Here is a 27,066-nt window from a genome sequence, read left to right on the forward strand (position 1 = left end):
TGACTCTGTACCATCGTTAACTATTCTGAGTATGCTTTTCCAACCAGTTGTGCATCCATCTAATGACTCCTATTCTACCATGTTTCTATAATATCCGATTTGACCTCCTGGACTAGTTTTTCCAATTCCTCCATTTTATTGCCCAGGTTCCATGCATTCATGTACAAGCACTGAAGTCACTTCCCTTAGTCACAGAGTTTTCTAGTTCTTGGTATTCCATTATCCCTTGCCATAGCTTCATTTAGCTGATTTTTCTGGTCCTGTGTATTGAAATCAGGTATGAAATACATGTTTCAAATTGTTGAAAAAACTGAGGCCTGTTAGCGCTTAGGTCCATTATGTGTAATCTTACTTTCAGGATCCAGATCTGTGAGAGGACATCTGCCCAGCCCCTTCCTGATAAATGGTTCTGAGGGTACAACTCCAAAGAGTGTGAATTTGAAGTCAGTATTCTCCTGGAACTCCAGGGACATAGTTATGAACTAAACTGTAAAAAAAAAAATTGCACATTGGTACCAATTTGGATGGGAAAAAATCTCTTCCTGCATTTTAAACAGCTTTGTGTCAACAGATTTATGGTGGACCTTTCTGAAGAATAACTTAGTGGTAGAATTGAGCCTGTTCGGGGGTTCGGTTAGCTATCAATTTTTGAAAAAATTCATAGTAAGCAAATGTGTTATATAATGACTTAAGAGAAAGGAAAAAAAACTTTGATTATGTTATTCAACACATTGTTAAGTAATAAGCAAAAAGGAGCATTTTGGTATCATGTTAAAGACATTAATTTCAACTCTTTATATACAAAACATGTAATTAATACAAATCCCCCATCTAAATACTACATAATTAATAGAAATGTCTCTTTCTGTGTTGTTGATGCTTTCTCAGTGCTACTAATGTTATTGTATGTTCTGCCATAACTACACTGAGTGATGTATCAAGTCCACAATAATATGAAATGGTTAACGCACTAACAATCCAGTATTCAGCAGCTGACTAGAATGTCCTCTCCTTTGCATCCTCATCTTCATGATCTAAACTGTGCTCCATACTGTCACATCCTCCTCATCCATGTTCTCACACATTTGCAAAATATGTGATAGAGAGCATTTGAGTCCATTTGTAAGGCACTGGCAATCCAGGTAATTTACATTATTTGATGCATTTACAAGCTCTCAGCTGCAAGATTACCTCAAGGGCAGGCCAGCCTTTCATCAATTCTGTTGTCAGATCACTCTTTTACATGACCCAGCCATGCCCCATGCTATGGCTGGTTATGATGGGATACTTCTCCAGACTCCTACACCAGACAGCAGCCTCGTAATTGGCACAAAGCATTCAGGTAGAGGCAGTCTTTGCACAGAGGAAGCAGGCCAGATTCAACATCTCCCTTCTTAGGTTGGAACAGCTCTGTTATTTTAGCTCATTTACCTCTGTGATATTTGACTTAGCTACATACATTGTATAGGTGAATTCCTGAAGATGGTGACAAAAGGTCTTTAAATAAGACCCCTTGTTGCCCTAGCTCTGCCGGTGCTCAGTAAAGGTACTCTTTTCTGGTGATTATCTTTAGGCCAATAACTTCCCCACATCTTGCAAATATGCTAACAGAATCACACCTAGGGAATGCATGCATTCCCAACAGGGCTGAGCAGACTTCCTTAACAGACGTATTAGAGCATGAGCTTTCGTGGGTGAATACCCACTTCGTCGGATGCAATAGATAAGGTAAAAATCTTTCACTTAGAAAGACAAGGAAAGAAAGCACATTATACTTCTGTGTAAGTACCTGACTGAGAGTGAAGTAATGGCCAAGTTTGGTTAAATCTTCTTTGATTTTTTGATACCAGATCTTGCATAGATTTTTGCCAATGTCTTTGAAGAAAGCAAGGATAAGAATTGACACATCAGTGTCCTCAGATACCATTGATTTCATGGTTCTTCTTCGAGTGATTGCTCATATCCATTCCAGTAGGTGTACGCGCCGCACGTTCACGCTCGTCGGAAGACTTTTACCCTAGCAACTCCAGCGGGCCGGCAGGTCGCCCCCTAGAGTGGCGCCGCCATGGCGGGTAATATATACCCCTGCCGGCCCGCCCGCTCCTCAGTTCCTTCTCACCGCCGTGTTGGTCGTTGGAACTGTGGAGCGCGGCATAGCTGTCCTCCACGTCCCTAGCTCTCCTTGTTCATCGTTTATAGTTCTAGTGTTAGTTTTAGTTATAGTTAAAATAGTTTAGTATAGTTGTAGTAAATAGTTCGTGTTGTGTACAGTTAGCGGGTTTTGGGCGCTAGCCCTTTCCCGCGCCTAGCGCCGGGCTTATGCCTGGCTCGCCAGGGTTCAAACCGTGCTCGGCCTGCAAAAAGCCAATGTCCACTAGCGATCCCCACGACGCCTGTCTCAAGTGCCTGGGGGAATCGCACATCTCCGAGAAGTGCCGAATTTGTAAGGCCTTCAGACTGAGAACCAAAAAGGAGCGAGATCAGCGCCTCAAGACTCTCCTGATGGAAGCGGCGCTCAACCCTTTTTCCTCGGCACCGAGTGCCGCAGCTCCGGCACCGGACCACTCCGGGGCCGCGAAAATGCCGTGGCACCGACCTTCTCCGGCACCGGCTCAGGGGAAGAGGCCGTCAACATCCTCCACCCCAGCTAAACAGGCTCGAAAGGAGCACCCAGCGCCAACTCCGGCCGCGGTGGCCGTGCCAGGGACTTCGTCGACTCCGGGCCAGGGAGGTCCGTTGAGTCCGGTCCCTCCCAGCTCCCCGCCAAGATCTGGGGTTGAGCTGGTGGTCCCATCGACGCCCGAGACCTTCTCCTCAGCCAGGGACCTTATCACATTAACTGAGCCCGCGCTGCCCCAACCCCCGGCACCGCTGGTGCGGGTTCTTCAATCAAGGGGCAAGCCGACGACCATGCGAGCACTGTCCCTGGACTCTCCGGGTCGGCACTGCTCGCCGTCAAGATCCCGGCACCGCTCTCGGTCCCATGGGAGATCTCGCTTGCGACGCCGCTCGCAGTCCCGGCACCGCTCTCCGCGATGGTACCTGTTGTACTCGCGGCGCAGATCATCTTCGCGCCGGTCCCGGCGCTCCTGGCACCGCTCTGGCTCCAGCTATCGTTACCAGCACCGGGACTCGAGGAGCCATTCTCGCCGTTGGCGATCCAGATCCAGGTCGACCTCCCGGCACCGAGCTGGTGGCAGGTCCCGGTCTCAATCGCTGCACCAGTATGACTCGCGGCACCGATCTCCGGCACCAAGGAGGTCTTCGCCGTCAAGGGCGCTGGACTCGCACTACTCCCGTTCGGCCCCCCCGTGGCCCTCTCGCGAGGGATCAGTCTCTTCGCGGGCAGACAGCGCGTACCTAGATGCTGACAGACCGGCCGCTCACTTCTTCGAGACTCAGCAGGAGCATGGTCCTCAGCAGTGGGGGTTCTGGACCCCTTGGGCATATCACCAAGCCCAGGGACCCCAGAAAATCCCTCCGCGTTCGTCCGCCTCCGAACACAGGGCTCCGGAGGCCACTTCTTCTCGCCCTCCTCCGTCCCCTACGGAGGAGAGGTCACCTCATCCTCAAGACCCTGAGCACCCGCCAGAGTCAGACGCGGTACTCCAGGCGGAACCGCTGCCGGATCCACTCCTGCCAGGTCTCTCCTCATCGTCCTCCCCAGATGAGGCGGTGGCGGGGACGACATCCACCAGTGCCCCCCCGCTGGACCTCAGGGCGCACCAGGACCTCCTCAGGCGCATAGCGCAAAACATGAACATATAGGCTGAGGAGGTCTCCGAGATCGAGGACCAGGTAGTGAGCATACTCTCAGCGGATGCGCCCACCCGTGTTGCCCTGCCCTTCATTCGGACCATCCAAGCCAATGCCACCACCATCTGGCAGTCCCCGGCTTCCCATTCCCCCCGCTGCTCGTGGTGTGGAGCACAAATACATGGTCCCCTCGAAGGGCTACGAGTATTTGTATGTTCACCCGCCCCCGTGTTCCCTCGTCGTTCAATCTGTGAATGAGAGGGAGCGCCAGGACAACAAGCTCCGGCCCCCCCAAATCTAAAGAAGGCACGGCGTATGGACCTACTTGGCCGCAAGGTCTATTCCGCAGGCACCCTGCAGCTGCAGGTCTCCAACCAGCAAGCTCGCTCCGCCGCTACACCTACAACACCTGGGTGGCGGCGGATAAATTTAAGGAGCTGCTCCCGCAGGACGCTCGTCAAGAGTTCGCGCTATCCTTGACGAGGGAAAGAAAGTCGCACGAACTTCCCTGCAGGCGGCTTTGGATGCTGCGGACTCGGCCGCCAGGACTCTGGCCTCAGGAGTCACTATGCGCTGCATCTCGTGGCTTCAGGTCTCTGGCCTTCCTCCGGAACTCCAATATACCATCCAGGACCTTCCTTTTGAGGGCCAGGGCCTGTTTTCGGATAAGACTGACCCTCGGCTACAAAGCCTTAAGGACAATAGGGTCATTATGCGTGCCCTGGGATGCATACGCCGGTCACCCAACGTAGACCATTCAGGCCTCAGCAGCAGCACAGGCCTTACCCCAGCCCAGGCAAAGACAGGACTTCGCCAGGCGGCGGAATAGGAATGGCCGGCGTAGGCAATCGGGTAATCAGGGGGACAGAACCAAGGTCCCTCCAAGCCTTCCTCGGGCCCAAGCCCTCGTTTTGAAGGTGCGCCCGAGGCGCTGTACCAGTTCCTCTTACGGATCCATCTCCTCCCTTCTCCAACCGTCTTTCGTTCTTCCTCCCGGCGTGGTACCAGCTTACTTCGGACCGTTGGGTCCTCCGCACGTTGCGGCTTGGATACCACCTACAGTTTGCCTCGTACCCGCCCTCCCGCCCCCTCCCTCGTCCCTCTTCAGGGACCCCTCTCACGAGCAAATCCTGCTCCAGGAGGTGCGAACGCTCCTCGACAAGGGAGCCATAGAGGAGGTTCCAGAGAACGAAAAGGGCAAGGGATTCTATTCCGTTACTTTCTGATCCCAAGGCCAAGGGCGGTCTCAGCCCATCCTCGACCTACGAGAGCTCAACAAATACCTGGTGAAGTTGAAGTTCCGTATGGTTTCCTTGGGGACCATTATCCCATCCATGGATCCCGGAGACTGGTACGCCGCCCTCGACATGCAGGACGCTTATTTCCATATAGCCATCTTCCCGCCCCATCGGAGGTTCCTTCGCTTCATCATCGACTGCCGTCACTATCAATTCACGGTCTTCCCATTCGGCCTATCTACGGCCCCGAGAGTGTTTACCAAGTGCATGGCCGTAGTCGTCACCTTCCTTTGACGCAGTCGCGTGCAGGTATTCCCCTACCTCGACGACTGGCTTATTCGGGGACGCTCACAGGAGCGAGTCCTCGCTCACGTCCGCATGGTCAGGAAGCTTTTCATGAACCTAGGCCTGTTGATCAATGCCGAGAAGTCAACTCTAACCCCCACTCAGAGGATAGAGTTTATCAGAGCCGTTCTGGACTCCACTCTGGCCAGGGCCATTCTTCCTTTGTCGCGGTTCCAGGCCTTGGCAGCCATCATCTACAGGTTGCAGGCAGCGCCTTTGACCTCCTTACGTACTTGCCTGACTCTCTTGGGCCATATGGCCACCTGCACGTTCGTCACGGCATATGCTCAGCTTCACCTCAGGCCCCTCCAGTCCTGGCTCATTCCGCAGCTCCGTCCGGCCCGACGTCTGTTGGATACAGTTGTCACAGTTCCTCAGGACGTCCTCCACTCCCTCCAGTGGTGGCTGGATCAGTCCGTGGTGTGTGCAGGGATCCCGTTCCATCCGCCCCAGCCCTCACTGTCCCTAACAACGGACGCCTCGGACTTGGGATGGGGGGCTCATCTAGGTACCCTGCGGACCCAGGGCCGCTGGTCTCCTCCCGAACTAGCCCTCCATATCAACGTGCGGGAATTAAGAGCGGTCCGCCTTGCTTGTCAAATATTCCGTCAGCAGCTCCAGGGTCGCTGTGTGTCGGTTTTCACCGACAACACAACCACGGTGTACTATGTAAACAAGCAGGGCGGCATGAGATCTCCTCCTCTCTGTCGGGAAGCCATGAGGTTGTGGGACTTCTGCATAGCCCACTCCATTCACCTCATTGCTTCCTTTCTCCCGGGGGTTCGGAATATGCTGGCGGATCGTCTGAGCCGGTCCTTTCGCTCCCACGAGTGGTCCCTTTGCCCGGACGTCGCTCTTGCGCTCTTCCGCAGGTGGGGACGTCCCCATATGGATCTCTTCATGTCCTGCAGGAACAGGAAGTGCCCAATGTTCTGCTCTTTTCAGGGTCGCGAACCGGGCTCGGTTGCGGACGCCTTTCTAATTCCATGGGTGACGCACCTCTTCTACGCGTTCCCTCCATTCCCGTTAATCCACAAGGTCCTTCTGAAGGTGCGCAGGGACAAGGCCCGCTTGATTCTAATCGCTCCGGCTGGCCCAGCAGCAATTGGTTCTCCGTGCTGCTGGACATGTCGATAGCCGATCCTGTTCCCCTGCCTCTTCACCTGGACCTGATCACGCAGGACCACGGCTATGGGCTCCGTCACCCGGACCTTCCGTCGCTGCACCACTCAGCGTGGGCTCCTGAGTGGCTGACTACATCTGAGTTGCATTGCTCTTCCCTGGTGAGGCAGGTACTCCTGGGAAGTAGAAAACTTCTACTGAGTGCAACGTACTCAGCCAAGTGGATCGCTTTTTTACATACTGGTGCATGGGCGGCGCTTCTGCCCCACCGACGTTTCCGTCCCACTCATCCTAGATTACCTTGGTCCCTCAACAGCAGGCCTAGCGGTGTCCTTCTCCAGGTTCATTGGTGTAGCTTTCCACTTCCACCCAGGGAGCGATGGCCGCTCCGTCTCTCCCACCCATGGTAACTAGGTTCCTTAAGGTCTGGAGCATCTTTACCAGGGTCCGCCGCCCGCCCTCTTGGATCTAAACCTGTGTGTTGTCTCGTTATGTTCCCCATTTGAGCACACTGGCTACGTGTTCTCCTCTACTTGTCCTGGAAGATGGCATTCCTGTAGCATCACCTCTGCAGTCCGACGTGTGTCGGAGCTGCGCGCCCTTGTCGTAGAACCCGTATACGGTGTTCCATCGGACAGGTGCACTGAGACCGCCCAGCCTTCTCCCAAATAGTCTCGGCTTTCATGTTACCAGACATATTCCTCACCGTCTTTTCCGAAACCTATTCGTCGCGCGGGAGCAGCAGTTGCACTCCTTAGACGTTTGCAGGGACTAGCCTTTTATTAGAGCGAACCAAGCCGTTCCGCAAATCCCCCCAGCTTTTCATTGCCATAGCTGAAGGGTCAGGGGTTGCCTGTTCCTCGCGGTGCTCCTCGTGGGTGACATCCTGTATCCGGGCCTGTTTGACTTGCTCATCTCCCTCCGGGCCATGTGACTGCCCTCTACTAGGGCTCAAGCTTCTTTGACGGCCTTCCTTGCCCGTGCCGTCCAGGAAATTGCAGGCAGCGACCTGTGTCTCCATCTCTTCGCTTCCCACTATGCTGGTCCAGCAGTCCAGAGATGACGCAGCCTTCGGCTCCGCCGTGCGACGCTGCGACCTCTCACTCCGACCCACCGCTAGGTAAGCTTGGAAATCACCTATGGAATGGAGATGAGCAATCACTCAAGAAGAAAACACGGTTACTCACCTTTGTAACTTGTTCTTCGAGATTGCTCTATATCCTGACACCCGCCCCTCCTTCCCCACTGTCGGAGTAGCCGGCAAGAAGGAACTGAGGAGCGGGCGGGCTGGCAGGGGTATATATTACCCGCTATGGCGGCGCCACTCTAGGGGGCGACCTGCCGGCCCGCTGGAGTTGCTAGGGTAAAAGTCTTCCGACGAGCGTGCACGCGTGGCGTGTACACCTACTGGAATGGATATGAGCAACACATCTCGAAGAACAAACAACAGTTACAAAGGTGAGTAACCGTCTTTTCTTTGATGCATTCTTTGCATGTAACATTATCCGTGTGTGTGATTTTTCTGAAGAGGACAAGTCCAGAAAGTTTGGTAAGCTTGTTATACAGTGCTCCTGTATGTCATATACATTATCTCACCATATACATTTCTCCAGGAAATAAGGCTTTTTCCATTCTTCACATAAGAACTTGATGAAAGCAGTCTTGCTGGTAGAACATTCAAGAAAACACCTCCATGGTTTATATCAGGCCAGAAGATCCAAACTTCAGGTTCTGCCCTTCTATTTTCCATCTCTGAAATTTTAATGGAGATGTGTGGTAGAGTTTACAGACTTCCCACTAAGGCTGAGACAGGGGAAGGACTGCAGCAGGACTGGGCCAGGAAAGCTCAGCCCCTCAGGCAGTGCTGAGCATACTTCTGAGGAAAAGACCAGTATAAAGAGAGCTTTGGCAGCCAGGAACAGGGGGTAGGGGAGAGAAAATACAGAAGCCATTTCCTGAAGGAGCACTACCCTGTAGCAGCAGGAGAAGAAACTGCTACTGTGGGGGTTCAGCTGTGAGTCTTCCCCCCACCCCTTGACACTACCCAAGAGGGAGGTGGAATGTGGGGCAAGGACACCAGAGGGCTGCAGTCATCAGTCCTAGATGGTGGGAGTTCGAGGCAAGGGCTGCAGCCAATTGCCAAACTGAGACACAAGGTGTGGTAAGATATGGCCAATGGGCCAAATTTTGAGCGGCTGATCTCAGGCCATCCCAAGCTGCTATACTTTTAGGGCCCTGGGCCAGAACCCCTTATATCTTGCCCCAAGAAAGGCAGGGCAAGGGGTTACAGGTAAAGAAGCTGGTCCTGCAGGGACCTAAGCCAAAGGGCCCAAGTCATATTGAACTGAGAGAGACACTGAGGTTGGCAGCCCAGACCACTAAATCTATTGGCTGACCAAACTAACCCACTAAAAGTTGTCATTGAACATGTTGGAGATCACATCTATCCTGTCACTGTCAGTGCTAGTCTTCAAGGTTTACACATTCTCTGACAGATGACCATATATTTTGTTCTTAATATTTATTTTGTGTACAAGACGCATTCCACCTATGGTGTAAGCCAGGGGTGGGCAAACTTTTTGGCCCGAGGGACATGTCCGGGTTGCAAATGGGTATGGAGGGACGGGTAGAGAAGGCTGTGCCTCCCCAAACTGCCTGGCCCCTGACCCATCCAATCCCCCCATTCCTTGTCCCCTGACCACCCCTCCCTGGATCCCTGCTCATGGGACCCCCCCGTGAACATGAGCAGAGGACTCAGAAGGAGCAGGGGCAGCTGCACAGGTGGAGAGAAGCAGCGGTTTTCCTCCTCAAAGTGCCACTTCTCTCCTGAGTCCTCCGCCTGCATTTGTTGTGCTCCCTCCACCTGCACTGCGCTCCTGCTCCTGTGCCTCTGCAGTGCAGTCCCTCCCCCCTGCAGGGGGGGTGCCAGTGCTCAGCTGCCTGAATGCCCAGCCCTGGGTCCCCCTATTGTTGGAGGGGCCATGCCAAGGCACCCTGAGCTGTGACGCCCGACCGGAGCCAGCCAAGCTGCCGGGCTGGTGGCACGGCGTGCTGAGGCTGCGGGGGAGGAGGGACAGCAGGGGAAGGACCAGGGGCAAGCATCCCTGGTTGGTCCTGTGGGCCAGGTGTGGCCCGTGAGCCATAGTTTGGCCACCTCTGGTGTAAACTGATGGGCTAGGGATTATGCCAACTTTTTCTCAAAATTCCTTGTTGGGGTTGCTTTATTTGTCTTCCTTGTGGTGCCATCAAAGATGGTGAAAGCCTGGGGTAGTGGTCCTAAGGGGTGCTGCAGTACTTTTCTTATATCCTGATTCCTATTTGATGCATGTGGGATATGTGATCCACCTTTAATACAATCTCCTTGTTTCGAGGCTTTTGTTTTCCTGGATTTCTTTATCACTGAATGTCTTTTGTTTTTGCTTTGGCAGCTTTAACATAGGAGTCCTGGGTTGGCTGCACAGTTTCTAGCCTATGTCATGTCTGAATGCTATATATGCACCTTCGTTTTTCTCCTTTGCATGTAACAAATTGTGACAGTATTGAGGGGAAAACCCCATCCGATGTGGGGCAAGTGCTCCCCACACAGCCTCCTAAACCCGAGTCAATGTACTCACCCCTAATAGATGGACAGTGTGGCCCAATGGCCAAAGTCAATAAGTTCACCCATCTTAATGGGCATTAAGGTCTATTGGTCAGTCTATAGCGTTGCCCCTCCTAGTGGAGCAGTAAGGCCTAGCAGGTACAGTCAGTAGATTTGCTCCAGGGAGACAGGGGCAATAAGGCCTAGTCACCAGTCAGTAAATTCACTCTTGTCAGTAGGGCAGTAAGGCCTAGATGCCAGGATCAGTCAGAATGGGGGCCACCACGCGCAGGAAAGGGGGTCACGGCCCAGGTAGGGGGATCTGGGCCTTCCCTCTCCACCGGACCCCAACCCAGAGCCCTGATCATGGCAGGGGCACGTGCCACTGAGACAGCGTCTAGTGGTGGGGAGGGTTGTCCAACCAAAACACACTGACTCAAAAATTCTGGTTTACTAATCAGGTCCCTATCGAAGCCCCCGGGCTGCTTCCTACCATAGTTCCCACTGTCCTAGTCTGGGCGTCTCTGTTATCAACGGATTCTCTGGTCTGTGCTGTTCCTGGTGACTCTGGATGCAGTGAGATCTCCATGGGTACCTTGGTGTCTGCCTGGGTTACCATGTCTCCAGCCTCCACGGTCTTGGGCATCAGCTGGTTCTTGGCAGGCACCATCAGACTATATCCTTTCTCCTTGGCAGTCAGCCCCAACTGAGGGTAGCTGCTCCCTTTTATACCAGTGCACCTGGAGAATGCCCAGTAGAGTGAAGGGGGCATGTTTTCCTCAGTCCACAGTGTAGGGTTAACTCTTCCCCATCCAGCATGGAGCGAGTGAGTCCCATCATACAGATCCTCGCTAACATCTTCAGGAGCTACAGAACAAATGAAGAGACAGACTAATTCATTTAGTTCTACAAATGGATTGACCCAGGTCTTCTCCAATGTATCTGTCAGTGACTGACACCTTTTTCATCTCTCTGTCACCTGAGTGGCTCAAGATCTTCATGAGAAATACCAGGTGTCTGGACTTGTACCGTTTGCCTTAGTTTCCTAAAAACAGGTATTTCTGCACTCTGCAGTTAGGTAATACCTGTTCACTGCCCCAGCCTCAGGACTGAATCCTTTGGTCCTATCTGCTGTCTGTGTCTTTATTGACGGTCTCCTGAATGGCCTGATCTACAGAAATTTTTCCAGTGGGTTTCATGACCCCATCTGTACAGAGGAGCCTCTGTTTTTGAAATCACACACCTCAGGATGTTCTGTCTCCAACCATGGCATCTGTATGAAGAACACTAGTAGATATCTTGTGTAATTTTGCTTGTCATAAGCCAAAACACTAAGATATCATGACTCTGGTCATGGTTAGATGAAGAAGCCCATTCACCTTTTCTGGATGCTTGAGAAAAAGTCCAGGAACCATAACAACCATAACAGTTTAATTCATCCAGAATGCAGATAAGTCGCTGTTTTCATTACTTCAGTGGTTCAAGTACATGTTAAAAAGCTGAAATCCAAACACAGGATGAATTGTTGAGGACATCATTCAACTGGTTTATGTTGCTTCTCCATCTAGTTTGTGTCATTGAGGCTTTGTAAATCAATCAGATGGTGGTCCTCCATCCAGGTATAAAAGCCCTTCCTGACTAATTTCAGCAGGACCTTGTAGACTGATTTACGTAGTCTAACAGATCAGTGGTGTTTGCGTCCCTGCAGTATACCCCAATGGAACTTGCAGCAGTAATACTGGACTCTCAAGATCATTGGAATCTTTTCCCAATGATTGACATCATATTGCATATTTTATTAAATGCTCCCATTCTGATAATTACGGAATGGAATATTATCATTTTTTGTCATTCTTCCACAGTATTTCTGCATACAATGCGTGGTCAAAGACACATACTTTGTAAGACATAAATTGAGTTTTTTCCAAATATTTTCAGAGTCTGATTAAGGATTTTTTTAGGCTGTGGACATCTCCATTGGTGGTGCATTCATGATCAGCAAATACCCAACCTTGTTCTGAATTATACTGACCTTGTTGCATGCTTGGATGTTGAATTCAATCTAGGAGATGATTGGTTATTTACATCTGTTTGCCTGAGCAGAGACCATACTTCATTCTTAACTTGAGCATTGTGAATGGTCTCTTCATAGTGTACTGGGTGTATTGCGGGGGGGGGTCCAGGCCCGCTCTCTACTCTGGGTCCTGACCCAGGGACCCTCTGGTGGCAGCCTTGCTATCCTCCTTCTCTCCCCTTGTCTGTCCACTTCCCTGGGCCACTTTTCCTATGGCCCCTTGCACCTGCTAGGCCGTTCCCTTCAGGGCCTTCAGCCTGGCAGGCTACAGGCTAGAGTTCCCTTCTGCTTCCTGAGCCTGTCCAGCACTGTGCTGTCCATGGTGCTAGTCTCCCAGCTCTGGAGAGTGACCTTCCTCTGTTAAAGGCCTGGAACAGACTGACTTTCCCCGCCCTGAGCAGCCTTTTTATAACACTGAGACTGACCCTGATTGGCTGTCTCCAATCTGGGCCCCAATTGGCTCCCTACAAGCCCTTCTCTAATTGGCTGCCTGTCTGCACAGCCACACTGGCATGCTGCAACCCACACTCTCAGGGAGTGGGGCAGTCGCCCCACTAAATACAGGTGGAGCATTTTGCCTATTTTTCATGCTGTTGCAGAGTTTTCTTGTGTGTAAATATCTTTCTGCAGTTTAGGTTGTAAAATGTTTGTTGCTTCATTGGTGTCTTTTTATAGTGACTAATGGTGGCACATTTTTGGATCTCTCTCTCTTAAAAGATTCTTCCATGATTCCATGTCTCTTGGTTTGGTCAGTTCTGTGAAAGAAGCCTCCACATCACATATCACACACATATTTTTAGACCTTTTACTCAGTTTGTGAATGCTTTTTGGAAACCTCTGAATCAGATTCGATTGTTCATTCGGTAATCACAATAGCATCACAGTCAAATCTGAAGCAAACACAGGAAAAATATGTAAATCGTAGCTCACAGTACCTTATTATATACAAAAACTACCAAAAATTGATTTTAAGTTTAGAAATCCGTGTAGAATCAAATCATTTTTCATTTGAAGCATGACCTCCATTATTATGTATTTGGGTAGTTGCCATGTTAATGGTTATCCAAATGAGACATTTTTTCATAACATTCATTATTAATGTAAAAAAAGTAATTACCCAAAATTGGGTGAGGATGTATTCATTTTTAGTCAAAATATTGCCTATACCCATTGTTCACCCAGTGCCTCTGCTTACTAGTACTATTTCCATGGAAACAGGCCTACCTCCATCTTTAAGCTACCAGGCAGAAAGGTCCATCACATATTTTTGTAATATGTATGAAATAATATTTAAAAAAATGGGAATTTGCTCTCCCCCCCAGGATGGTACCAAAAAGTTGTCTGGCTCATGGGCTAACAGTCCAGTAACCTACTTTTGTCCCTTCATTGTTCAAATGTCCTATATTTTCTTTATCACAACCCTAGAATTAATTTATGCTTCGTGGAATCCTGCTCACTTGGGGTTAGATTAAATCTTTAGATTTGGCCCTGAGCAAGGGTGACTTACACCTAAATGCTCCTCTGTAGGAATACCTTTACAAAGGAACTGTGACTCAGAGAGGCACAGTCATTCTTGGCCTCTGAGTAAATTCTGCAGCCCTTGAAATGATGCATCTTATTTATTTCTTGTGTATGGACACCTATTCTGACCTAAGGCTTTGTTCACTCTGTCTCTCTCCACCCTTTCGCATCCGTTGTCTCACTAGGATGAATATCCAGAGAACAGGGGTTGTGCTCTACAACAGACCCAAGTCTGGGTAAATCAAGCAGTGGGGGTTGAGTGGCCTCCTTACTCTCCCAGATGGTCCAGCTTTGCCAAGTAAATCAGGGTCACAAGGTAGCCTTTTGTTAAAGAAAGGTTGGATTGTGTCTTTAACTGCAGTTGCCCCAGGAGGCATTGTGCCTCAGAGGAATATCTCTGAGGCTCAATTCCCTCTCTGCTCTCCATTTTCCTGGGGATGGGGGAACGGTAGGAGGATAATAATTTACTGTTGTCCTTGTATTAGCCACAAATTACAACACCCCCTGAATTGTGTTGACTCAAATATGCTGGCTGGCATGTTGAGGGGGCTAATATTGCTTTATTATATGCATGTAGGTTTTATTTCTCACTTTCATCTGTAGTTAATTACAAATTTGAATTAACATTTACAGATGCTATATAACCTTAGCTCAGGCTTTGGGAATGAACATGGGAGGAGCTCCAGCAGGACCAGCTGGAACTGGTAAAACAGAAACTACAAAAGACATGGGAAAGGCTCTGGGAAAATATGTAGTAGTATTTAACTGTTCTGATCAAATGGACTTCAGAGGCTTGGGCAGGATTTTCAAAGGTAAGATTTTCCATGTTGTGTGTACTGAGAAACAAAGAACAAATTACTTTTTTATTAAATCATAATAGCCACATAGGATAAAATTTCCCAGGCACTTAAACCCCATTTTCAATAGTAACTTAGAAGCAAGTAGGAGGACTCCTAAGTGCCTAAGAGCCTAAATCACTCTTGAAAATGAGTAGAAGTTCACTGCTAACCTGCGACTGCTTCTGAGTATAGGCATTGCTCCCTCCCTTTGGGCATCCAAATCCTATCTCCTGCCTAAGTCCCGTAGTGATTCACAAATGAGGGGAAGATGGGCATTCAGCAACCTAACTCTCCTGAGGGGCCAGATCTGATAGATGTGTTCAGAGCCTGCCTACTGGATCAGGCCCCAATAGATGAGCTTACACATAATAGCTAAAGGGGTAGGACCTCTCTCATAACTTTTAGCCCAATAGTTAGGGTACTCACTTAGGAGGTGGGAAAGCCCTGGTTCAAGTCCCCTCCCATCTAAGAGAGAGAAGAGATTTGAACCAGGATCTGCCACCTGTCAGGTGACTGCGCTAACCATTGGGTTATAAGTCTAATGTAGGGAGTCCTTCAGTCTCTCCTGCTGGAAATGTTGCATTGTGGGTAAATAAGAATAATTGGAGCAGGGGGATTGGATCCTGAGTGTCCTACATTCTGGGTGACTGCTCTAATTGTCAAGCTGTAGAATCAATCTTATCCATGTATTCTCATTTTCACTTTCTTAGTCATTTTAAATATTAATGCCTAGCCATACAAATATGCTTTACTGAGGTACACTCATTTAGTCTTTTTCAATAATAGCTGTATTACACACAAAGGTAAAAGAACATTATCAGGCTTGCAAAGTCAAGAAATCAAAGCTAAGAAATTCCAGAATTGCCTGGGTTCAGCTCCTTGAGTATGCATTATAATGTGCTCTTTAATTACATGATCAAAAGTTAGCTTATCCCAGTCATTGGTGACCTGAGATAACTGCAGTGAAAATATGCAGTCACAGCCAATCCAAAGTATCTGCACATGTTAATCTTCCAATCCCTTCCCACTAGCCCCCTGAGCAGTTAGTCTCAAGTGCCATATACCCATACTTTGACCCTTGACTGAAAGGCAGCAGAGGGCAGCAAAAATGATTAGGGGGCTGGAGCACATGATGAATGAGGAGAGGCTGAGGGAACTGGGATTATTTAGTCTGCAGAAGAGAAGAATGAGAGGGGGATTTGATAGCTGCTTTCAACCAACTGAAAGGGGACTCCAAAGAGGATGGATCTAGATTGTTCTCAGTGGTAGCAGATGACAGAACAAGGACTAATGGTCTCAAGTTGGGGGAAGTTTAGGTTGGATATTAGGAAAAAAATTTTACTAGGAGGGTGGCAAAGCACTGGAATGGGTTACCTAGGAAAGTGGTGTAATTTCCTTCCTTAGAAGTTTTTAAAGTTTGGCTGGGATGATTTAGTTGGGGGTTGGTCTTGCTTTGAGCAGGGGGTTGGACTAGATGACCTCCTGAGGTCCCTTCCAACCCTGATATTCTGTGATATATGCACCTTCATATGCATCTGCTCAGCTCCTTGGTCCCATTGTTTGTTTGTATTTTCTGTAGCTGCATCCATCAAACACTCTAAGAAAAAAATATGATTACTTAGCCCTATTGTAACCATACTTCGAATTATAGTTCACATGTGTATTCCACCACTTGCCCTGTGTTCCCTCTGCACTGGAGTTTTCAGACACATTTCCAGTGTAAAGGAACTGAGGGTGGAAGGGGAGAGGGGAAAGTTGGATTGGCACCACACTTATATAGCCTTAGAACGGGGCCATGAGGAGGTGCAGGGTGCCTGTGCCACCTTGATGGGCACTGTAACAGAAAGAAATCTGGCTCCAGCTTGCTGGGTGTGCACACATTCCTGTGTCGAATACATGAATGAACCACATCTCAAAGAACAACAGTTGTAATACAGGCAACTAACCACTTTATCCTCTTTGCTAGGGCAGTTCTCTAAAAAGCATAAATGCTCAAACCACTCTTGACCTCCAAAGTCAAAAAAAATTACTGCTTCATCTTTCTCAGTGTGCTCAGTGTGGGATTTTTCTGCCCAGAGATTAGCCACTCCGATACCAAAGGCAGAGCATACCTTTTGGCTTGCCACTCCCTGGTACTACCCCATACTGGCTCTCATAGAGCATGGCCTTTGACTTCAGGATGATCAAGACTGGCTATTTCATCAGTGGCAACAATGAATCCACCATCGGTGGTGTTAGTAGGGCAGTAGACATTATTGGTACTGACCATGCCAGAAGCCTATGTAGCTGCAAAAGATCTCCTCTTCCGCTTGGTACCACTTCACTGCTCATCCAAACTAACTGCACCTTGTCGGGGCTGTCACATGCAGTGCAGACATCAGCACTGACATTGGGATCTGTTATAGTAACTGTGACCAGAGGTCCTCGGTCTCCTCTATGACTTCACCCAGACTACAGGTTTTGCTTTGCCTCAGTGCATGGTACCAATAGCTAGGAAGCCCCTGATGTTGCCCCTGGTATCTCAGTCCTGTCATATATCACTGTCCTGATCTCTGATGACACCTTCTAGTACTACACCACCCTTGCCTTTGGAGCATTCTGATCCTCGCTGGAGTCTGAAGTAGGTTCCTATGTATCCCCCTTCAGGGAATTCAGGGCATCCTCCAGGACTTTGACAGGGTCCTCACCAAAGGCTTTTACATAAATTAAGTTGTCATGGGATAAGAGGGAAGGTCTTTTCATGGAATGAGAACTGGTTAAAAGACAGGGAACAAAGGGTAGGAATTAATGGTAAATTCTCAGAATGGAGAGGGGTAACTAGTGGTGTTCCCCAAGGGTCAGTCCTAGGATCATCCTATTCAACTTATTCATAAATTGATCTGGAGAAGGGGTAAACAGTGAAGTGGCAAATTTGTAGTCTCATAGATAGTTCTCTGAGAGATGTCCTTGCATTGGTGCGAGGCAGTCAAAAAGCAACAGGATGTTAGGAATCTTTAAAAGGGATAGGAATAAGAAGGAGGAATTATATTATTGCTTTATATTAAATGTGATGGTTATGCCCACATCTTGAATTACTTGCGTACAGATGTAGTCTCCTCATCTCAAAAGATATACTGGCACTAAAAGGTTCAGAGAAGGACAACTAAAAATGATTAGGGTGTTGGACACGGGTCCCATATGGGAGAGATTAAAGAGGATAGGACTTTCGTTGGAAAAGAGGAGATCAGAGGGGATTATGATAGAGGTCGTATAAATCTGATTGTTGATGTGGAGAAAGTGTAGATAGGAAAAGTTATTTACATATTCCCATAATGCAAGAACTAGGGGGTCACAATGAAATTAATAGCAGCGGTTTAAACAATTAAAAGGGAAGTTCTTCTGTCACATGGCGCACAGTCAGCTTGTGTGAACTCTTTCTGCAGGAGGTTGTGAAGGCTAGGACGTATAACAGCATTTAAAAGAGACTTGGATAATTCACGAGGTTAATCCATTAATGGTATTAGGCCAGATGGGTAAGGACTTGGTCGTGTCTCTGACCTGTTGTTTTAGAGGGTGGGATGCGATGCGGGCAAGGATGTCACTGATCATTTACCTTGTTAGGTTCACTCCATCTGGAGGCACATGGCACTGGCCACTGTCGGTAGACAGGATACTGGGCTAGATGGACCTTTGGTCTGACCCAGTTCAGCTGTTCTTATGTTCCACTCATAGACATCCTGACTAGAGCAGGTTGAAAGACTGGAGTGCCTGGTTTAGGCACAACTGGAGTCTGATACCATATCAGTCCCATTATTGGCCCTAATGGGTGCCTTGAGGAATGCTTCCAGTGACCAGCTTTGCTTCCCCATTATCTACAGAAACAGATCGCCAAGAAGGGAGGGTTTCCCACCTGATCCAGAGAAGTCGCTTGTGATCAGTACAAAGCAGCTGCCACACACTCAAAACCAGGACTTTCCACAACCTGCTATCTATATTTGTGGTGAAAGACCAGTCTCTGGAGGTTTCTACCCTGCCTTCTTTGAATATTTCATCCTTGTCACTGGATAAGGCTCTGGTATTGAAGTGTCTTCTCTGGTACCAGATGACGTTAAGCTCTACCCAAAGCTCCTGGAAAGGATGGCTACGTCACTTGGTATCCAGATGGCGCTCTTGGAGCAGAGTCCTCATAATCTCATGGACATTTTACGTCCCAGCTATATCAGGGAAAGATGCCCTTCCTGTAAGTAAGGCTATAATGCAGCTCATTATGTCCCTATGGCAAACCCCTTCATCAGTCATGCTTGTGGCAAAGTGCATAGAACATTAAATGCCAAGTTCTGTCCCAGACATATGCACACTTCTATCAACACTTCCATGTCAGACTCTCTGGTAATGGTAGGTAATAAATAAAAGACCACTGCCAAGGTAGAGCAAAAGCTTCCCTGAAAGAAAGGGACACACAAAAATTATATATATATTTTTGATAAAAGGTATTATTCCGTTGCAGTGGTACATCTGCATATAGCTACCCATCAGACTCTCTTATCCTGATATGATTATTCAAATGTGGATACTATGTTCGAATTCTTAAACAAGCTACCTGAGGACTGTAGGAAAAAGTTTCAGTTCCTTCTGATGGAAAGTTGTTTGATCTTTCAAGCTGCTCTTCAGACTTTCCTTGATCCGTCAGACTTAGCTGCAAGGGTTATGGTGACAGCCATAACCATGCGCCATTTCTAGTGGCTTCAGTTGTTGGGGATTCCTGTAGAGGTGCAGCAGACTCTTGAAGACCTCCTCTTTCAAGGCTGTGCTTTATTTTTCTTTAAGCCTGACAAGGAAGTACACACATTGAAAGTCTCCAGGGCTGTGCAAAAGTCACTGGTCTTTATATGCCAGCCTGGGAAAGCACTATGTCTCAGCATCAGTTTCAGCTGAAACAGCAGTATTACCCACCCAGACACCTGAACCAGTACAGGTACAAACACAGACAACTTAGAAAAAGGCCTACTCCATCTACCTCTGTGGTCATTTTCATTCAGACAGCTGCAGGCCTCAAAGGATCCTGTTTGACTCCTCTGTCAAGGATAGCCTATTTGTCAGATCCGATCTCTGTTTCTCCTACTTCCTATGTGTGTAGCAGTCCATCACCTCAAACAAGTGGCTGCTAAGAACAGTGGAATGTGGGTATACCCTGAAGTTTTTCTTTCCCCTCCTTAGTCCCCCTTCCCTGTCCCTTTTCAGGGACCCATATCCAAGTCTGTACTAAGACAAGTTCAAACTCTTTATTCTTTGGGAGTTACAAAGGAATTGGCCCCTCAGTACCAGGACAGGGGTTTCTACTCCCACTACTTCCTATATCCAAAACAAAACGAGTCTTGGGCCACTTCTAGATCTTCAGAACTTGAACAAATACATCAAGAACTTGAGGTTTCTTGTGGTTTCACTTGTAGCTATTATCCCTTCATCAGAACCAAGTGATTGGTATGCTGACCTTGATTTGTGAGATGCATATTTCCATGTGGAAATACCCAGGCCACAGAATATTCCTAAGGTGCATAATAGGAAGAGATCACTTGCAGTTCACAGTTCTACCATTTGGCCTATCATCTGCATTGAGGGCTTTCACTAGATTCATAATGATGATTCATCACTGGATGATTGGTTGGTGTGGGGTCATTCCTGTCACCAAGTGGAAGGAAGTATCTACTGGATGCTTTCTCTGTTCCAATCCCTAGGCCTGGAAGTGAACAAGAGACATTAATCCTCAAAGCCTTCCAGAGAATAGAATTTAGTGGGGCAGTCCTGGAGGTTTCAGCTCCAACCCAGATTGTTTCTTCTTTGAGACCTCTGTGTGCCATTCCGAAGCAGTCCCCAAAACTCAGTAAGGAACTGCCTCAGGCTCCTGGAACCTATGGTAGCTGGAACTTGTGTCCTTCCCCTCCCCTATTCCAGACTGCATGTCAGAGGCTTGCACACACTGCTCAGGTCAGTTACTGCCCTCAGATGCACCATCTGGACAAGCTAGTGTTTATTCCAGGCAAGAGGTTGGTGGATAAATCATGACATGTAGGGGAGTCCATTCTCACCAACTCTCCTCTCTGTGATCAGATGATGGATGCTTCTGCCATGGTGTAGGGAGTGCATTTGGGCAATCTAAAGGGTCATGGCTTGTGGTCTCTCATGAGGTCCAGTTACACATAAATGTTCTTGAGTTACATGCAATATCCAGAGTGTGTCAGTTTCTTCCACACATACAGGACAGAATCAAATCAATCATCCAGGTGCTCACTGACAATACCACAGTAGTGTTTTTATGTGTAGAAACAGGAGGGTGTCAGATCAGGCAGCTTGTCTCAGGAGGCAATCAAGCTGTGACTTTCTGCATATGGAATTTACTAATCCTCAAAGCATCTCACCTGCTGGGAGTCCAGAATGCCTGAACAAGTCATTCAATTTGGATCACAAATGGTGTCTCCAGCTGGCTATTCTAAGATCAGTTTTTCAAGTAGGGGTTGTCTCTACAGTTGGTTTGCTTGCAGCTCTCCAGAACTGGAAGTATTCCTGATTCTGTCCAAGTATAGATCACAGCCTCGAGTCCATCTCAGATGCTTTCCTCTTTTCATTGGACAAGGACCTGCTGTACATGTAGCCGCCAGTGCCTCTTATCCCCATGGTTATTGTCAAGCTGAAACAAGAACAAGACAAAATTATCCTCATTGTTTCAGATTGGCCAAGGACATTGTGGTACTCCGACCTACACAAGCCAACCCTTCAAGAACCTACTTCTAATAAAAAATCTGATATTCTAGAATCATGGGCAGGTGTTGCACCTGAATCCTCAGTCGGTGTAGCTCATGGCCTACTTCCTCAGCAATTAAACCCAGAGGAGGTGCATTGTTCAGTAGCAGTTCAGAATGTCCTGCTCAATAGTAGGAAACTATTCAAGAGATCTACTTACCTTAGTAATTGGAAATTTCTTCTAACTGGGCAACTAGTCAAGGTGTGTCTCCTACACAATCTACAATTCAAAAGATTTTGGATTATTTGTTACATCTTAAAGGTCTGGCAGTCATCTCCATCAAGGTGCATCTGGCCACAATAACAGGCATGCAGTGCTGAAATTGAGGGCAGGACTGTATCTCTAACCCTATGACTACCAGCTTCCTAAAAGCTCTAGAGAGGTGCTCCCACCATCAGAGATCCTACTCCACTGCAGGATTTGAATTTAGTACTGTCAACTCTTTTATGGGACCTCTTTTTGAGCCTTTAACATCCTGCTTATTGCTACACCTCTCAGCAAAGGTGGCTTTTTTAATAGTCATCTCCACTACAAGGAGAGTGGGGGAACAGTGTACCCTGGCAATGAATCCTCCATTTACCATTTTTTTTTTACATGGACAAGGTGTGGCTTAGCCCACACCCTAAGTTTCTTTCCAAAGTAGCATCTGATTTCCATTTCAATCAGTCAATGTACTTATCTGTCATCTTTTCAAAGCCACATGCTCACAAAGATGAACAGAAGCACCACTCTTTGGATGTTCGCTGGGCCCTGGCTTATTACTTGAAGAAACCAAAGATCTTCCAGTTCTCTTCTAAACTTCTTTTTACTTTACGCAGAATGAATGAGAAGCCATCTGGTCGCCAAATGGATCAGCTGCTGTCTTGTCATGTGCTATGCTGCCAAGGGTATTGTGCTCTTAAGAAGCTGTTAGAGCAGTGGTCCTCAAACTTTTTACCTAGTGCCCCACATCCCTGTGTGTGCCCCCTTTCCCCCCAAGCTGGGTCTGGGAGGGGGGGATGTGGACATGGGTAAGGGGGCCAAGGCTTGGGCCACAGCTGGGGGACAGGAGTGGAGCCCAGGTGTGGAGTCAGCAGCCAGGGCCAGGAGTGAAGCTGGGTGGCATTTCCACCCTCCATGAGTGCTAGCCTCGGCCACAGCTGAGGTCCCTGAACATTCCTCATCACCTCCCTTGGGGGTCATGCCCCCCATTTTGGGGACCTCTGTGTTAAAGCATTCATCTAGAGCACTCTCCAAATCCTCAGTGTTCATGGGGAAAGATCCATATCATGGACATCTGCAGAGCAGAGACATGGTCCTCAGACCACATATTAGCTAGATGCTGTGTAATTATTGATGCATCAAAGAAAGATGTGAATGTGGGCTGCGTGGTCCTGCAGTTCCTCTTCCAATGATACTCCAATCCCCACTCCACTGAAAACAGTTTAGGGGTCCCCTACAGTGTAACAGACATATACAATCACTTGACGAGAAGAGTTACTTTTTTGTGACTACTGTTCTTTGAGATGTGTTCCATATATCCATTACCCAACCCACCCTCCTTCCCCAGTGCATTAGAATCTAATTTCTAAGATTCTGGCATAAAGTTACTGAAGGATGGACTAGTCAGCTCCACCCTTTATCCTTTCGACTCAGAGGATGTGGGATGCCAAGGCACAGGGTTGGCTGCTCTGCAGGTAGTGCTAGGGAAAACTCTCCTGCACATCCCTGCACGTATGTACAGTGTAATGAACATATGTAATACATCTCAAAGAACAACACTTATGAAAAGATGAGCAACCATTTCTTTTCCTTTAACCTTGTTCTTAGAAATGGCTGAAATCTTAAATAGTCAACTTGAGGCAGACACCCAGCCTGGAAAATTTCAGCCCAAACAACTAAGGTGTGGCAAAGTTGTAAGCAACTGACAACTGGGTCTTTATAGTGTCTGCAACATTAATAATAGGTGATGCTACCAGCCCTGCCTATAATAATTTTGTTTTGAAAGCTTCATAATTAGGATGCTAGTCAGATTCTTGTTGTTTAATAGAAAAGTGTCAAGATACTGCCTTTTTGGAACACCATGAATATTGTAGAGAGAGAGATTAGTGATTCTTTTTTTAAGTACAATAGCAAAGGCCAGGAGGAAGTGTGTGACAGCTGGAGAGAAAGCATTCTTGGCTGAGGGCATCTGGGTGTGGAACAAACTTCCACAAGAAATTAGATGAATGTAAAGTCTTGCCAGCTTTAGGAAATACTGCAAAATTTTCCTCTTCCAAAAGCCATTTCTACTCTAGCAAGAATGACATTCACAAGATTGACACCTTCATCTACCCAAACATTCTGCCCACAGGAAAAAAACACCTAACACCCTGAAACAAACAGATAAACCAAACAATAAAATGAAAATGCCATAGCCAAAGTAGAGACTTTACCCCCGAAAGAAAAGAGTCAGACTCCAGGAAGTCCACTAGGAATTTCAATACTGGTATTAATTTAATATGGAAGGTACTTAGATATTGCAGTGATAGGCAGCCATACAAACCCCATAAATAGATAACATAATTTAAAAAATTACATTTACAAATCTATATGAAGTTATTCATGGTGAAAGTCTGAAATCTGGGAGCGGTGCTTACAGAAAGAGAAAGTAAGAGGACAGGAATACTAGTATATACTGAGGAAAAGGGAAGCCATGTAGCTGTAAAAAAGTACTGTTCAGTTTCTGAAGTTCTGATCAGAAAAAAGATGCAGAAAGTGTGACACAGTGATTTTAGAAAGATAGATTACATACCAGTAATCCTGAGTACATAGTCCACCTTTTTATTCTCACAATTTTAGCATGAGTTTTGTGATTGTGTTCTGTTTAAAGTCCCAGCTACTGGAGACAAGTGATTACATGAGAATCTTAGCTTTAACTTAAAAAAAAAAAGGAGTCAAAGTTTCTAGACTTCATGGTTGCAGAGGAAGGCTTGAAAGTGTGACCCAAGTGCACCCTGAAGACTCAAAAAATAGAAGGCAGATAAAAAGAACCCAAAACTCATTTATTTTTTTAAAATTAAGAAACTAATCTTTATACTGAGTTATGGGTCCAACTGTAGGAAAACCTGTATCCAAGACCTGGCAGTTCTCTGAAGAATTTCAAAAAAATATTCTGGTTGAGTTTCACTGTTAAGAAGTTTGTATACTGAACTGCCTGCAATATCTGCAGGAAGAGAGGTGCAGACCAAATAGCTTAGGTTTGTGGGGGAATCATTTCCAGAAACCATGTTATCAGCCACATTTTCCTTTTCCCATTGCAGGTCTTGCACAGTCAGGTTCCTGGGGATGCTTCGATGAATTTAACAGAATTGAATTACCTGTTTTATCAGTTGCAGCACAACAAATTTATATTATTTTAACAGCAAGGAAAGAAAGGAAAAAGCAGTTCATATTTTCTGATGGAGATTGTGTAGATTTAAATCCAGAGTTTGGAATTTTTCTTACAATGGTAAATATATGAATGGAAGAGTGTAATTTGGTAATCTTTGATAACAGAAGACAAATTTTATAAATTAATAATATAGTAACTTGGAAAACAGTGCATATTGTTAATTACTTTGTGGTATCTACATAGTTGTTGTTTGCAAAATCATTACTATGCAATACCTTACCACCACACTATCTCCTGAAAATGTTTTTTGAATTTTTTTCAAACCAAAGCCCAGATATTTTTGCCTAAATGAATGCTGCTTCCTTCTGTATAATGAATCATGAATGTGAGTTACCTATGAATGTATTAATAGTTTTGTTCCTTATTTCATGATAATGACGGCTAGTCCTCTAAAAAGATTGCCACGGATCTTGGGGGGAGAGTGTCTTAATTTTTAATAGTATGCAAATTCTGAACCCCTGCAATAAAATATTCTTGATGTTCTTGATGTGCTTCTCCATATATATTCTGCTTTTGGCATGCGTACATCCCCAAGCACTCAAGATTGGAATAGTTGGGCCAGCAAAGTCTGTTGGGATGTGCCTGTGTTTTGAGTGCCCTCATGTCCCTTCTGCTCATACACACACAGCTGAGGGCATAAAGGTCAGAGTGAGGCCAAACCCTCAGCATTTTCTTACCTTCTATGACTGCAAGATGGAACTGCAAGCCAGTGTTTCTTTCTCTTGTGCACATGCATATCTGAAACAAATGCATTGTGTATAATTAACACTTTAGAATAGCTTTAGTAGTTAGGATTAGTATAGGTTTAGTAAGTTTCTCTTACAGATAATTTTTTTCCAGTTAGCTGGTACCAGGCTTTGGCCTTTATGGATGAGTAAAACTCAAATAATGTCCCTCATGTGAGGCAGCTGTATCCCTCAGTGGTGGTCATATAAGATGTCTGTTAGACTTGTTGAGAAAAATGTTTTATGAGGCCTGTCTTTGATCCAGATATACAGAATAAACCCATGTCTGAGCAGTCTTCCTGAAATGCCCTGCAGTCAGCTCTTGGACTCCTGCTCTTCCCATGAAACACGCTCCTGGTTGTTAAGTAGTCATCACTATTAGTGGTAGGACACAGAATACTTCTTCTAAAGCACAAGCAGAGGTCTCTAATAAAGAGGCATAGTTTGCCTCATTCCTCCTCAGTCAAAAGTAGTACGAGGCCTAAATTAGATCATTCAGACACTCATAAAGACTCTAGTTGCTGTACATCAGTAGCCATTGTCTCTGGCACAAGCTCCACAGCTCTCAATACTGATATCAGAGCTCACTCTAGAAGTACCAGCTATACTGGGATCATCATTGTCAGCAACTTCCACCTAGTGCTGTCATCCTCAAAATGTTGTTCACAGTATCAACTGTCTTAACACTGAGATTCACAGTAGTGGGTGAATCTAGTGGTATCCACCCTTCCTGAATCACCACACAACAAAAACACTAACCCAGGAAACTATCCTTGCAACAAAGCCTGTTGCCAATTCTGTCCACTGTGATACAGGAGGGCCAGGTAGGAGTGGGAGAGTGGTAGAGGGGAAGTATATAAGCCCTAGGCTAATTAAGGCATGGTTCCCTGTAGACTCGGGAGGGTTGCTACAGGTTAATTGGAGCATCTGTAGTCAATTAAGGCCCTGTTAGCAATCTAATAAACCCCCCTGCTTCAGGCAGTCAAGAGAGAAGGAGGAAGGAGAGAGGACTGGAGCTTGGTGGTGTGCTGTGAGACTTTGAAGATCAGAAAACTGGAGTAAGGGAGACCCTGCCCAAGCAGGGGAGGGAGACTTCCTCCCCCAGCGTTTAATGACCGAAGGGACCCCACCCAAGGGGGAAGAGGGTAAGAACCTGCAGGGGTTGAGAGGGGCTGGGGCTCAAAGTAAGGAGCAAACCCAGACCCCTCCCTTGCTTCCCTCCTTTACCACCTTCCAGGGCCACTAGTGGGGCCCTCGGTGCCCCAAGAGCAGGGGCAAGGGGTGGCATCTTAGCCCCCCCACCAAGAAAAGCGCAGGGCCCACCATACTACATTGGCCATTTTGTCACACCACATATCTATTCAGGGGACACCAGCATAGGACCTAATCACATCAGCCACACCATCAGGGGCTTGTTCACCTGCACATCAATGTGATATATGCCATCATGTGCCAGCAATGCCCCTCTGTCATGTACATTGGCCAAACCGGACAGTGTATATGCAAAAAAATAAATGGACAAAAATCAGACATGAAGATCAGATATGAACATTCAAAAACCAATCGGAGAACACTTCAACCTCCATGGTCACTCAGTTACAGACCTCAAAGTCACAATACTCCAACAAAAAAAAACTTCAAAAACTGATTCCAGCTGCAGAATTGGAATTAATTTG

At 47.1% G+C, this 27,066-nt stretch overlaps 1 protein-coding gene across 1 annotated transcript in view; it reads left to right on the forward strand.

Annotated features, from left to right (window-relative positions):
- Positions 1-27,066, forward strand: part of DNAH8 (dynein axonemal heavy chain 8) — a 621,721-nt gene that overhangs the window by 331,104 nt on the left and 263,551 nt on the right. The window contains exons 45-46 of the mRNA XM_075064269.1: positions 14,270-14,448; positions 24,535-24,722. Coding sequence (XP_074920370.1) covers positions 14,270-14,448; positions 24,535-24,722 — 367 coding nt within the window. The remainder of the gene's footprint in view (positions 1-14,269; positions 14,449-24,534; positions 24,723-27,066) is intronic.

This window comes from Chelonoidis abingdonii, chromosome 3 (genome assembly GCF_003597395.2).
Source record: "Chelonoidis abingdonii isolate Lonesome George chromosome 3, CheloAbing_2.0, whole genome shotgun sequence".
Lineage (NCBI taxonomy): Eukaryota > Metazoa > Chordata > Testudines > Testudinidae > Chelonoidis > Chelonoidis abingdonii.